Genomic DNA, 12,806 nt, shown 5'->3' on the forward strand with positions numbered 1-12,806 from the left:
GGTTATGTGAATTTTGTGATATCCTTCAAGGGGTTCTTAATAATTAGATTCTTGTTAAATGTTCTGAAGAACATACCAGAGAGGAGGCGCACTTGAAGGGGGCTCACATTCGTTTATCCTGAAAATGAAGCACTTCTTGCAGTGGCACTGTACAAACTCACTTTCATTTAAATGTGTATTTATGTATTTTTTCAGTAGCACCATCTACTGTAGTGGTTTGTATCGGTCAGCCCGCTGGTTTCATGTTGCTGTGACATAACCTGCTTAGTGCGCAGTGACCGTCACCTGAACCTCGGGTTACAAGATGGGCGTCAACACTCTGAGGAAAACAACCAGCCCTGTGGTTCTGAGTGCAGGCTTCTGCTAGCACTGGAAGTGCTGCTGCATATTGGAGGTGCAGGAAGAAAACGCTGCATGTAAATATGTTTGATAAGGTGTTGAGGAGGAAGACACAGCCTTTGCTCTTCATTACCAGCTCAAGCCTGCACACTTGCCAGCTTCCTGCAGCAGTTCCAGCCTGCGAGCACATCAGTGCTTGCCCAGACCACGACTGGCGTTTATTTGGACGTTGCAAAGAGCGCAACCTTTTAGGGACTGATGACATCAAGTTGAACACGATCCAGTTGGTACTTTTCCCACCTTCTACAATCCCTGCGATCTCCTCTTGGCTTGCTGCAGGAACGGGCCTGTGCTCCGCAGCCGGTGGGACGTCGGAAGGGGTCCGGGCACTGCAGCTATGGCCGAGGCGGGGTGCGCGCCCCCGCAAGACACATGACCCCGACTCGGGCCCAAAAAGCGGATGTGCCGCGGTATTTTCAAGAGCTGCCGTTCCTGTACGCACAGGCGGTTGGCTGCGCATGCGCATACCCCGCGCCCTCCCAGCCGGTCCCCGGGCTTCCCCGCGCCTGCGCAGCGGCGCGCAAAGCTGGAGCAGTAGCAGCAGAAGCAGCAGCGGCGGCGGTGGTGGCGGTGGCGGAGGGGGGGAAATGGCGGCCACGGTGCTGGCGGCGCCGGAGGGCGGTTCCGCTGTGATGCAGGCGGGGAACGCGGCGGCTTGTACTCCGCCACCAGGTCCCTCCGGTCCCGGTTCCTGGAACCGCTCCTTGGACCGAGCCTTAGAAGAAGCAGCGGCCAGCGGTACCCTCAGTCTGAGCGGCAGGAAGCTCCGTGACTACCCGCGGGCCAGCGCCGCCAACCACGACCTCAGCGACACCACCCAGGCTGGTGAGGGACGCGGCGCTGCGGGGAGCGAGACGGCGGGGACGGGGGGTCGGGGAAACGCCTTGCCCTGCCTCCGAAGCACCTCAGGGCTGGGGGCAGCCGGTGGGGGGGGGGTCTAGCGGCTCCCCGTGAGAGAGGGCTCGGGGGGGCTGCCTGTCCCGTCGCGCCCCTTCCAAGAAGGGTGCTGGGGTGGGAGGGGGACAGCCATTCCCCCGCCAGAAGTGGAGCTGAGTTGGTCAGTTCCGTGTCACTCCCGTAAATTCAAGCTGGGTGCATGAGGAGGAGGAATGTCCTCAGTGGATGTTTGGAGGTGTTCCCCCCGCAGCAAGTTTCTCTTTGAAAGTGCGTGTGTGTGCGGAGGGGGATTCCCCCAGCGGAGCGATGCTTGGCATGTTTCTTAATTTGGGCCGTTTCTCCGTCACCCCTTAGCCTCCTCCCTTGGCCCTCCGCCCTTCCTCTCCTCGGCTGGGGCAGGATGGAGGAGCTGTTGCAGGGTGCTGCTCCTTCCTCTGCCCGCCGTCGGTCTGGCCGATGAGATCTCTTTGATTTACTGGGGCTTTTTTCTTTTGTCGTCTCCACTTTAGAGGTGTTTCCCTTGTTGGAGGCTGTTTTTAAAAGAGTTATGAGGCTTTTCTCAATATTGCTGATCACTGATGTGGTTTTAGCCACACATGTTCTTGTTCTGATGTATCTACATGTGATTGTGTGTGCACATGTACACACATCTATGCACCCTACCCATCTCGTCTTGTGCTGTTGACAGGGGAAACCAGCTTTCCAAGAAGGGCTGTCACGTGTGCATACACTAAAGACAACTGTTTCTTATGCTCTTAGCTTCTGTTATTGTCATTTCTGACAGCCATAAGCAAGATATGAAAGGTACTGTGGACAGAATCACATCCCTTTTTTTTTCTCCTGCCTTATATGGATAAAAATATTAAGAATCTTTTAGAAATTATTTACAACTACAGTAAGCAATAGGGCTGGTTTTTTCTCTCTGCTCCTCAGTGTAGTCACAGGAACAGACTGAAAACTAATACACTTTCCCTGAAAGCACCTTGATCATAACCAAGAGACACATTGTGGAGTGTGTTTACATATTACTGTATTGAATAGAGAGCTGAGACTTGGGAATCAGTGAGAGTTTGTGCAGGATGTAGGAGTTTTCGTAATGCATTCTATAGAGCAAATTTAGTTTATGTTTATTTTTATAGTCTAGTTGTATATGTGAAGTAAAAGCAGTTTTAAAGGATGTCAGCATGCCGTTTGTAGGTTTGATTACTTCCTATGCTGTCATTTAGATTATTTTAGTGGTTTATGTGAAGTTGTAGCTTAGGAGCTTGGAAATAAACTCCAGACATCACTTTTTGAAAGTTACCGTGTCTGTTAGTAAGTGTATTGATACACTGTCAGCTAAGTACTTCAAAATGGAGTCTTCTTTAAAACTGTCTGACTTTATAGTCTGCCCTGTGACACCCTACTTATGCAAAAATTTGTCACTAATAAAAATAAACAAAAAACTCCATCAGACCAAACCTTGAGACAACTGTGGTTTGTTTGATGTGAACACATCCATCAATAGGAAGCACTTCTTGTTGGGGTATAATTTTTTTTGTTGTTGTTCAAAGGGTGTTCTACAAATGCAGTTGCACAACGGATGTGTAGTGGGCTAATCTGTAAGCAAATGCAGCATACACATTTGTGAGGGATTTTGGCTTTTTGTTTGTGATCCTATTCATTTACTGTACTCTTAAACAATTTGTGGGAATTCTTGTTTCCACCAAGGTTCCCATCTATTGTGATGAATATTTGCATTGTAGTTGTTCAAGAAGCATTAAATGCTAATAAGCAGCAGTGCACACCATACACTTTTGTGCATTTATCATCACAATGAACCATAGGGAAAAAAAGCTAGAACTATTCTTAAGTTGTAGGGAGCAAATCTTACTGAGCAGTGTGTGGGAGGGAGGGACACATACTGTTTAAATTCTCTTGTTTTAAATGCTGCTGTGAAGAACTTCATCTTGTGCCCTTTTTTAGTGTGGTCTGTTCTATGACTTTTGTTTTGAGTGAGGCTGGGCAGTGGGGAAGAATCCGTGCAAGTGTTTCTGACCCCTACTTTTCAGTTCAGTGCTCAGCTACAATTTAATCTACTTCTTACCCCACATCAGTTGCATTCTTGTAAAACCTCCAACTGTCTTCTATGGGAGCAGCCACGGATAATATGATATAATATATATGTGTGCTAGGTGTTACAAACACCGAAACACTTTAACTAACCCCCTAGATTGTATACTCCAAGTGCCTTCCTGCATGCTGTGCCGCAAATATTCAGGTGGGGTATGTGTGTGTGGAGTTTCATAAAAAACATTGGAATTCCTCCCAAACTGTAAAAATGAAGACAAAACAATGTATATGCAAACCTTACTTCTTTTTATGTGACACCTCTTTAGTGTTGATCATGTTATACTGGTATAGCTCATTCCCATTCTTGTAAGTAATAAAAGTAACTGCATGTCACTGTAACTGCATTGATGCTAAAGAGGTGGGGATGAGTCACATCTCTCATTAATGTAACTACACTGGTAGAAAACCAGTGTCTAGCATAGCCTTAAGCTTTAACAGAATAAGTGGCCTCACCTGGAAGCTGTTGTTAATGCAGATGAACCAGCACAGTGGGTCAGCAGGAACAGGACGTTAGAGGTTGAATGCTTGATCAAGTTTAGTTGGGTGCTCTGTGAAGATTCTGAAGTTGATGATAGATGAGGGGAAAATCCCTTTAAATAGATGTCACCCATAAGGTACATTTTCAAAACATTAAATCAATGGGAAGATCATATTTCTTTGGATCCTTTATGGCTTCAGAGTTGACAGTGATACTAACCCTGGTGCTCAAGCTGTAATAGCTTCAAAGTACCATTCTTAACGATGAGCAATCATCAGAGCCGAATTTGTGGTGGGTGTAACTTAACTCTGGAGAAATACTTGACAAACAGATCACAGAATCAGTTGGAAAGGACCCATAAGGATCCTTGAGTCCAACTTGCTGCCTCTTGCAGGGCTACCTAAAACCAAACCACATGACCAGATCAGGTTTGCTGCATTTTTATTCTGGAAATAAATATATTTTTTCCACTGATGCCTAACAGAAATACTAAGTTCCTCATTAATCATTTGCCATTGTCACTAAACTTTTCACTGGAAGGTGAATTGTCTAATAGTATCAGAGCCTCAGCTGCTTCTGGGCACTGCCATCTTCCATGTGGAGAATACCCACAAGCAGCTTTTAAAACCAAGACCACTGCTCAAGGTTGCTCTCAGAGCAGAGCAGGTGAACTCAGCAGGCATTGAAGTAATAGTGAATTTCTGGTTTGCTTGTACATTGACTGGAATTAAGATCACGTGATATAAAATTGGATTGAAGATGGAAAGGTCTGCGCTTGAGAGCTTTGGAATAGATTAGTGGGAAGGTAGCTCCCCACAATGTGTGAGGCAGTAGTCCATTTAACATTCTTGTAGTCCATCTAGCGTTCTTGTACAGGTGGAGTGGCTCATGTACAAGAAATGCACTGTAATAACAACTTAGATACTGAAAGAGGGGAGAGCAGCTGTTCTGTATGCTCATCCCTTACAACTTAATTGGAATTTTAGGAAGTGACTAAAGCTTTCAGCATTCATTGATGATGAAGAATGAGCAAGCTTCTTCATTAACAAAGCAAGGATGTGCTTCTCTCTTTATACTCTTTCCTTTAATCTGTATTGTTTATCCCTATTATATCTGGGTTGAATTACAACCCATTTGTTCATCCCACTCTTGTGCTCAACCAGGGAATAGGAAAAGGAAGGGCTATAAACCATCTGAAAGGAAGCACAGTTGCATTTTGCCAGTGTTAATGTAGATTCTGATGTCATTATTTGACAGCTTTCCCAGTGGCCTAAAGCATACATTGAGCAGAAAAGTTATTTGTCAAGCCCTTTGTGACAGCTGTAATTACCTAAACCACTCACTGTCTCCATTTTTAAAGGGGAAGATGGGAATATGGGGGTTTATGCAATAAAGGAAATGGCTGTAGTGTGGAAATCAGCTAGTGAGATCATTATATGCAGGGTACTACATCTTGTTTCTGGAATATATTAATAGTAAAAAAGATGGCAAGACTCTGAAAATTAAGAAAAAAGTTGTCTGCTACTACCTTTTTGCATGCCTTTGCCGGTATCTCTGTAGTTTTGGTTTTAGCAGCTCTCCGCAGAAACAGTAAAATCTGACCATAGTGTCAATAAAATTTCTACGTGCAGAGTGCTTGCTTGCATTTAGAAAGATTACAGTGACTATGTGAGTGTTCTGCAGAAAGAGCTGTCACTGATATTTTTCTTTCCTGCTAGAGATTGAGTTGATATTGCCTGATGAAATGTAGAAACAGCGTGAGAAGTACACTCTGGCATATAGAGCAGTGGCCATATTTCCCCAACTTTTGTACTCAAAGCCGCAACAGCAGAATCTAAACCAGCCTAAAATTAAAAAGCTGTTTGGAAAAAAAACCCCAACACAACCTCTTTGGGTTACTGTATCTAGAATATGATTTTATTATGATCTTTAAGATAACTTGCAAGGAAATGGGATTGTTCTGTGTTCAAGTCAGGGGCTATTTGTCAGAGGAGTTTACAGTGTTGCTACTTAGATTATCTGAAGTTTCAGTATTAAAAATCATAGAATCATAGAATAGTTAGGGTTGGAAAGGACCTCAAGATCATCTAGTTCCAAGCCCCCTGCCACAGGCAGGGACACCTCACACTAAGCCATCCCACCCAAGGCTTCATCCAACCTGGCCTTGAACACTGCCAGGGATGGAGCACTCACAACCCCCCTGGGCAACCGATTCCAGTGCCTCACCACCCTAACAGGAAAGAATTTCCTCCTTATGTCCAATCTAAACTTCCCCTGTTTAAGTTTTAACCCATTACCCCTCATCCTGTCACTACAGTCCCTGACAAAGAGACCCTCCCCAGCATCCCTATATCAAAACATAACATTTCATTAGGGTAGTCCAGAGTCTTGTGCTCAGATTTCTATATTTACACCTACCCTTATCAAAACCCAAACAGAAATACACTGTCCCAGGGTTCTGGTGGCTATATGGGAAGGAAGGAGGGAGGATGGCAATCTTACCCCAAACTATAGATGATAGTCTAGCTTATTGCATTTTTTGATCTTACCTCCTTCTTGTGTCAGTCCTTTTATAATTTGGCTATTGGTCTACCTTATTTTCTTTTAAGTTGTGTTTCTGTTATTATAAAGTCTTGCTCTCATGCATGTTCTGTGCTTAAATACTGGCAATTCTTAGTCTAGGCTAATGGGATTATCTGAGAATGTTGCTTTGGTGAATGGGTAAATTGCGGTCAGTTCTCTTTCTTTGTTACCCTCAGAATGTGTAGAGCAGTAGACTGTTGTAGTTTATGGTTTGGTTTTGTTGAATGGGTTGGGTTTTGATGGAGAGCTGAGGCCTGCACTAATGCTCAGTGGTTCTTGGCACACAGGCAGCCTTTTTGCCTCATGTTTTATAGCAGCTGGGGAAATGGAGTCTGAGCTTGTAGCTTCTAATCCGTGTGTCAGTAAAAGTAATATGTGACATTCAGAATGCCTTTGTTTAGTGAGCTGATCTTTTAAAATGGAAAAAGTAGTCTTACAATCAAACTTTTGCTACCAGTAAACTTCTAAGTGGTGTTTGGGATGGCATGTGTTTCTGGTTACTTCCCTGGTTACTTCCACTTCCCTGCCTCCATCACGGTCAGGCTTTTTTTTTTTTTTTTATATATTTTTGTCATGTATGCATACACAGTCTTAGCTATGATTTTGAAGATAATCGTAACTACATAAAAAGAGGAGAGGGATTGATAGGTAAATATGTTGAGTCCTGCAGTCACACCAAGGACAAAATAGAGTTTAGGAAAATAGGAAATGTCTTCTTTTCTCTCGTGGTATTTCCAGACCTCTTCTCCTCTGGTTATACCTGTGCTTAGAGGTAGCAAATTTATGTTGGGTAAGTACTCCCTGAAGTCAGTCATAAATACACAGCCTAATGTGGTCCAAGTTCCATGCTGATGCCAGAAGGGGAAGTTCTGTCTTCATGTCTTGCTGCACAGTCAACACCAGCAATCATATTGCCTTCCAGCAAGCTCTTTTGTACTTACCCGGCTGAAAACACAGCCCGTAACTAGCTAGATCAAATCCTTGGGCAGCTTGCGGCGTTTTCACATGTGTTTGAGTGCCAGCAAACAGAAAGTATGGAAAGACCCTATTGGGTGATAAGAATGAGGGGGTCTGTTTTGGAAGATACGTGAACTTAAATTGACTTGTATCAGTTGTGAAATCGTACCTTAACTCTATTTTGTAACATTTTACCACTGAGCTGTTGTGAATTTGCACATTTCCCTCTGGAAAACGATGTGCTAGCCTTTGAGTCAGTGAGCATAGGAACTTTTTCTTTCGGAGTATGGCTTATAGAGCTGAGTTGCATTAATTGAAACTTTACTGCTGACAGATTTTAATCTCATGCTTTCATTTGGCAAAATACATTATTTTATGGAAGTAATTTTACACTGATGGTTTAGCTTTAGAATGCAGTAGATGGAATTAGTTTCTTCAATAGAAGAACCAGCAGTGAAGAATTAATTGCAACAAACACTGAAAATTATACAGTGTGTGTTAAAAATAAAATTACATGGTAGCTAATGAAAAGGCTGTAACTCAATTCAAGGGTTCTTCTCTCTTTAATAACTAATCAGGCTTGGATCTCACGGTTTCCGATGGTAGCCAAACAGCTTGAATGAATTGCAGTTGTGCATTTAGCTGAAGTCATGGGCTGTGCAGTGAGCTTTCTTCTTCATCTACTATGTCCCTCTCTCCAAAGTGTGGGGGGTGTGAAAACCCATTCATGTTAAAAGTGTCTTGGGGTTAGACTTTATCAGTGCATTAGAGTTAAAATATTGCTTTAGTTCTCTGAATTACAGCTATTTAGGGAAAGGGTAATACATTCTGGTCTTTTCTTTATAGGAGTGTTTTGTGTAAGTTAATACTTTTGTATATATGCAGGGAGGGGGCTTTATTTTTCACTTTGAAGTCCCCCAAACTGTCCTGACAGCCCCTTACTTCAGCCTCACTTACGGTTCTACACTACAAACTGCTGTCTTCACTGACAGAGCCCAGAAGTCTCTTTAGAGTGAGGAGAGCCCTTATTCTTTTCTAGCTGGTAGTGTTACCGATTTGAAAGTATTTAATAGTCTTCTCTAAATGTAGTTCAAGCACTCCAAAATGAGGATATGCCTAAACAATCCCAACTTGCTGTGCAGCCCAGGTGTTGGTTGGAGGAGCACGGTTTTTTTTAACCGTAGTCTGCTCTGTGCAGAGGACAGTAGGATTAGTGAGCATCTATTCAGTTCCCTCCCCCTCTCCCCCCAGTTGTTCAGTGACCCATGTGAATTTTAGTCTGTTCTGTTTATTGTTGAAACTTAGCTCTGAGTACAGAATTGTGGTGTTATTGCCTTTGGCATTTGGGGAGTGCTCCCTACTTTTGAAAAGGTTCCAGACACTATTTTTCGTGTAATCTCTGTGGAGTGAAGCAAGGTAATGTAACTGTATTTTGTATATATGAAGCTTGGATTCATACAAATTTTGATAGTGTATGCTGATTTGGGGTGCCAAATTCAAAGCACTTAGTGCCTGAACTTTTAGGCAACAAAACCATTACAGATAAATCATGTTTTTATTTTTTAAATGCGATTCTTCATAACTTCAGTTACCTTGGTGACTCTTCAGGAGTATTGGAAATCAAGCCTGACATCTAGAAAAATTGGAATATGTGATTAATTGCTACCTTTGGAAAAATAAGTTCAGAAGGTTTGCTTAGTATGATAGAGGAACTGTATGGCAATGACAGATGGAATCTGTATTTCCAGAGCAGCATCCACCAGCTTTCAGGTTATCATCCCTTTTTCTTTTTGCAATTCCCTGCTTTTTTCCTAATGATTTTTCAACAGTAGCTGTTGATCACAGTTGCTGTGATCAGTCCTGATTCTTACAGTAATTTTGTCATCTGAAGAAATCCACTTGAACAGACAGATCTTGAAGAGGAATTAAAAGTAGTATGTGGTTGCTAATTAAAGACCTCCGGACACTAGATACGCACAGGAAATGGGCAATTACAGTTGATTATAGTTGATATACCATCTTTGATTATAGACTATACTGTCTGTCTGCTTGATTTATCAGTGTTACGTAAGTTTTTAACAGAGTTTTCTCTGTACAAGACTCCAATGCTTTTTTCAGGTTACTTTCCTAATGCTGAATTCTGAATTCAGGCTGAATTTCTCTAGATGCAGTTAAGTGGAATCATACTGACATCATGACAATTCAAACCTTTCTGCCCGTTAGGTCTCTCTTACCTGTGCCAATGAGACAGCAGTAGGTTGCCATTCCCTGGGACCAGTTTGTAGAGTGGAATGCTCTGCCTCCAAATTGTACAGATGTTTGAAAGCAGAGGAATGATGGTTATGTGTAGGTCTTCAGTACTGTGCTTGGTGTACTGGAGGGGATTGTGCTCTACTGGGCTGGGATTCCTCCAAAGTGTTTGTGTCACATGTTCCCAGCAATATGATGTTATCTGTCTCCTCTGCCCTCAATCTTTTTTCATCTCCTTCATCCAAGCTTCCGCATCTTAACCTTTTTTTCTTTCCTCGCTAATCTTGCCCTCTGTCTCAAATGCTTCTCTTGTTGCCAACTCCAGACTTCTCATCTAAGTTGTTAGCACAATAGAAGAGAGGACTAATCATTATCTTAATGCTTGATAGAAAATCCCTTTTAAATCTAGCAGAACATTAATTTTAGGGTGCTGACAAGACAAGTAGTAATTTAAACCTGTTTAATTCATTATCGCCATTATTTATGGACGTATATATTACTGCTTAGTTCAGTCATAGACCAAGGCTTTTACTGGTCTTTGAATTAGTGTCATGCATGCTGTTCTCTAGGAGTGAGAGTCAGTGAGCACAGTAATAGCAGGACAATTAGGTGCTTGTCATTACATTGACTCCAAGCTCCGCTATGGAATAAATGCTTTTTTTAGAGGGCCACCGCTGAATGTGATTATGAACCATAAAATATCTGCTACTTCCTTTTATTCTGCTGGCTTGTCAAGGGGTGGGTAGATTTGTGCTTAGCAGGGTCAAAAAATTATCTTTGGAACCCATCTGTGCTAAACCAGCAGATTGTTTGAGCTGTAAATGTGTTGCAGAATATTTGAATATTCTGTATAGCATGGTTCTGTTCTGCTGCCATGCAAATCATCCTGTTATTCCGAGAGCCCTGTGTGTCAAAAGATTGTTATTATTGCTGCTAAAAGCTACAGTTTTAGAAGGCAAGTCTAGAAGCTTTACTGGTGATTAAAACATTAGCTTCTGAGCAAGGTGAAGCAAGTTTTCATGGAGATTACCCCACACTCCCCCATACTTGATAACCTTCAATCTGTTTTGTAGTTCCTGTTCTCCTTAAACGCCTTTTTTTAAATCAGCTTTTCTATTTGAATTTACAGTTTAAAGCTGCTGTCATAGTGTTTATCATGAGCTAGTATTTAACTGCAGATTTCTTACTATGATCAACTTAACGTATTTTTCTCTTTTGTTCAGGATACTCACTTTTTTTTTTTTTTTTGCTCCTGCTGGTTTTTTGTTTTCTCTGAAGGGAAAAGAGCATTAAGCTGTAATTTGAAATAAGAGGTAGAAGATTTGGGTTTATTTTGTTAGTGCCCAAATGCACTGCAACTATTTAAAATCTTTCTGAAATATTATATCCTTTTTTCTGTTGGCTGATTGATATGGTCAATGTTAACAAATAGTGTTGAGTGAGAGTTTTATTCTCTCTTCACATAGGGTAAGGAGGAGTCTAGTTTTCTATTCAAAAACATTATTTTACAAGCTGTTACTGTTTACCTGAAGGTTTATCAATACTACTAGAAATATACTTCTGTGAGAGTATTAATGAGCTTATTAAACACATGTTAAAAAAAACCCCAATATGACAAAAGCCATAGTTTCTTTCCAACTTGGCGTGTTATAATTTGAAGAACTTTTTCCCAGAGCTATGCTGTAAGGTATGAAGACTATGAGGGGTTACAAAAACACACCTGTATTGTAACGATTTTGAGAACTTTTTTGTGATATGACATATTTTTCACAGAATTAACTTTCAGTGCTTTTTCCGTATCATTACGTTCATCACAAGTTCAAGCATGCAAGTGGTTATGATCATGTTGAATGACAAATGATGCGTATGAATAAAGAGCATGGTATAAACTGTTTGTGTCCTAGATGTGATGTTTCTGTTTTGTTTCTGAGGACACTTTTGTGGCTACAAACACCTCTGCATGCCATGTTTTATAAAAATTTATTCTTTCAGATAATGAAAATACCTTGGCAGTGCTGTAGTGCAGGTTGTGAAGCTTGATTGCTCTTCCTGCTTTTTTCAAAAGAGCGTTTTTGTTACTTAATGCAAGAAACTCTTCTACTTCATAGAAATTCATCTAGACCAAGGTATTAAAGTAGTAATAAAATAAGTCTTTAAACGTGGCTTTCCTTGCCAGAAATCGCTATTGCTTATGAAATTAACATCCTTCATATGTTTTTCTCGAGTTTAACTTTCTCTGCACTATAACATTCCATTCAGATGCGTTTTGGGAATAGGTAAGCGAGTTATGTTTTATTGCTGTTAAGAAGCATGCAGAGCTTTGAAGAGGGAAGGCACAACGGAAGTGGTACTTTTCCCCCTCACATATTTCTAGTGCACGTGATTTGGGTGTGAATTATGTAACTGAGTAACAGCTGTAAACTTTTAGATATCTGCCATTTCTGCTTCCACAAATACACGCTAAAATGAGAAGTGCATCTGTTAATCTGGTAAATTCTTTTTGTCAGCATTACTGCAGTATAATTTCTATTCACAATTCTGTAGTGCCGCTATAGAAAGCGGTTAAGAAATAAGTCTCTGGAAGTTCCATTTCAGTAATGTGTGATGAGTTTGAAACTAGACCATTTAAATAGCTTTTTTAAAGTATTCAGTTCATATTAGTTTTCCTTAAAACACATTATTCTCTTCAAATATGTAAAACAAAATGCAGAAACACCTATTTTCATCAATAATGTAATTGTTGGCATGGTGCTGCCAGATTTGCAGTATTTAACTGGAAAAAAATACTCTTACCTTTTTAATAACCTCTGCTATCATTTCTATCTAATTAGATTTTCAGACAGAAATGTGATTTATTTTTTAAACGTGACTGTATTCTTCCCATATGAGGGAGTTCTCAACTTTTGACTGTGTTGAATAGGTAATAAATGGAAATAGAAGGGTTTTTAGAAGCATACATGGCAAGCCGTATGAGCAGATTCTGGAATAACTTGAATGAGTTGTTGTCCCCTTTGTTTTGGGGAAGGGGTTTCCTCTGCTAATGAATGACTACAACACGTGTCTCTGGGGCTTTCTCAGTATAGTAACAAGAAATGTATCTGATACCTGACAATTGTTGGGGATTACAAAA

At 41.3% G+C, this 12,806-nt stretch overlaps 1 protein-coding gene across 13 annotated transcripts in view; it reads left to right on the plus strand.

Annotated features, from left to right (window-relative positions):
* The first annotated feature begins 853 nt into the window (after positions 1 to 853).
* Positions 854 to 12,806, plus strand: part of LRCH3 (leucine rich repeats and calponin homology domain containing 3) — a 66,002-nt gene continuing 54,049 nt past the window's right edge. For all 13 annotated transcript variants that reach the window (XM_065674336.1, XM_065674338.1, XM_065674328.1 and 10 more), the window contains exon 1: positions 854 to 1,224. In XM_065674336.1, coding sequence (XP_065530408.1) covers positions 858 to 1,224 — 367 coding nt within the window. In that variant the 5' untranslated portion in view covers positions 854 to 857. The remainder of the gene's footprint in view (positions 1,225 to 12,806) is intronic.

This window comes from Lathamus discolor, chromosome 3, assembly GCF_037157495.1.
Source record: "Lathamus discolor isolate bLatDis1 chromosome 3, bLatDis1.hap1, whole genome shotgun sequence".
Taxonomy (NCBI): domain Eukaryota; kingdom Metazoa; phylum Chordata; class Aves; order Psittaciformes; family Psittacidae; genus Lathamus; species Lathamus discolor.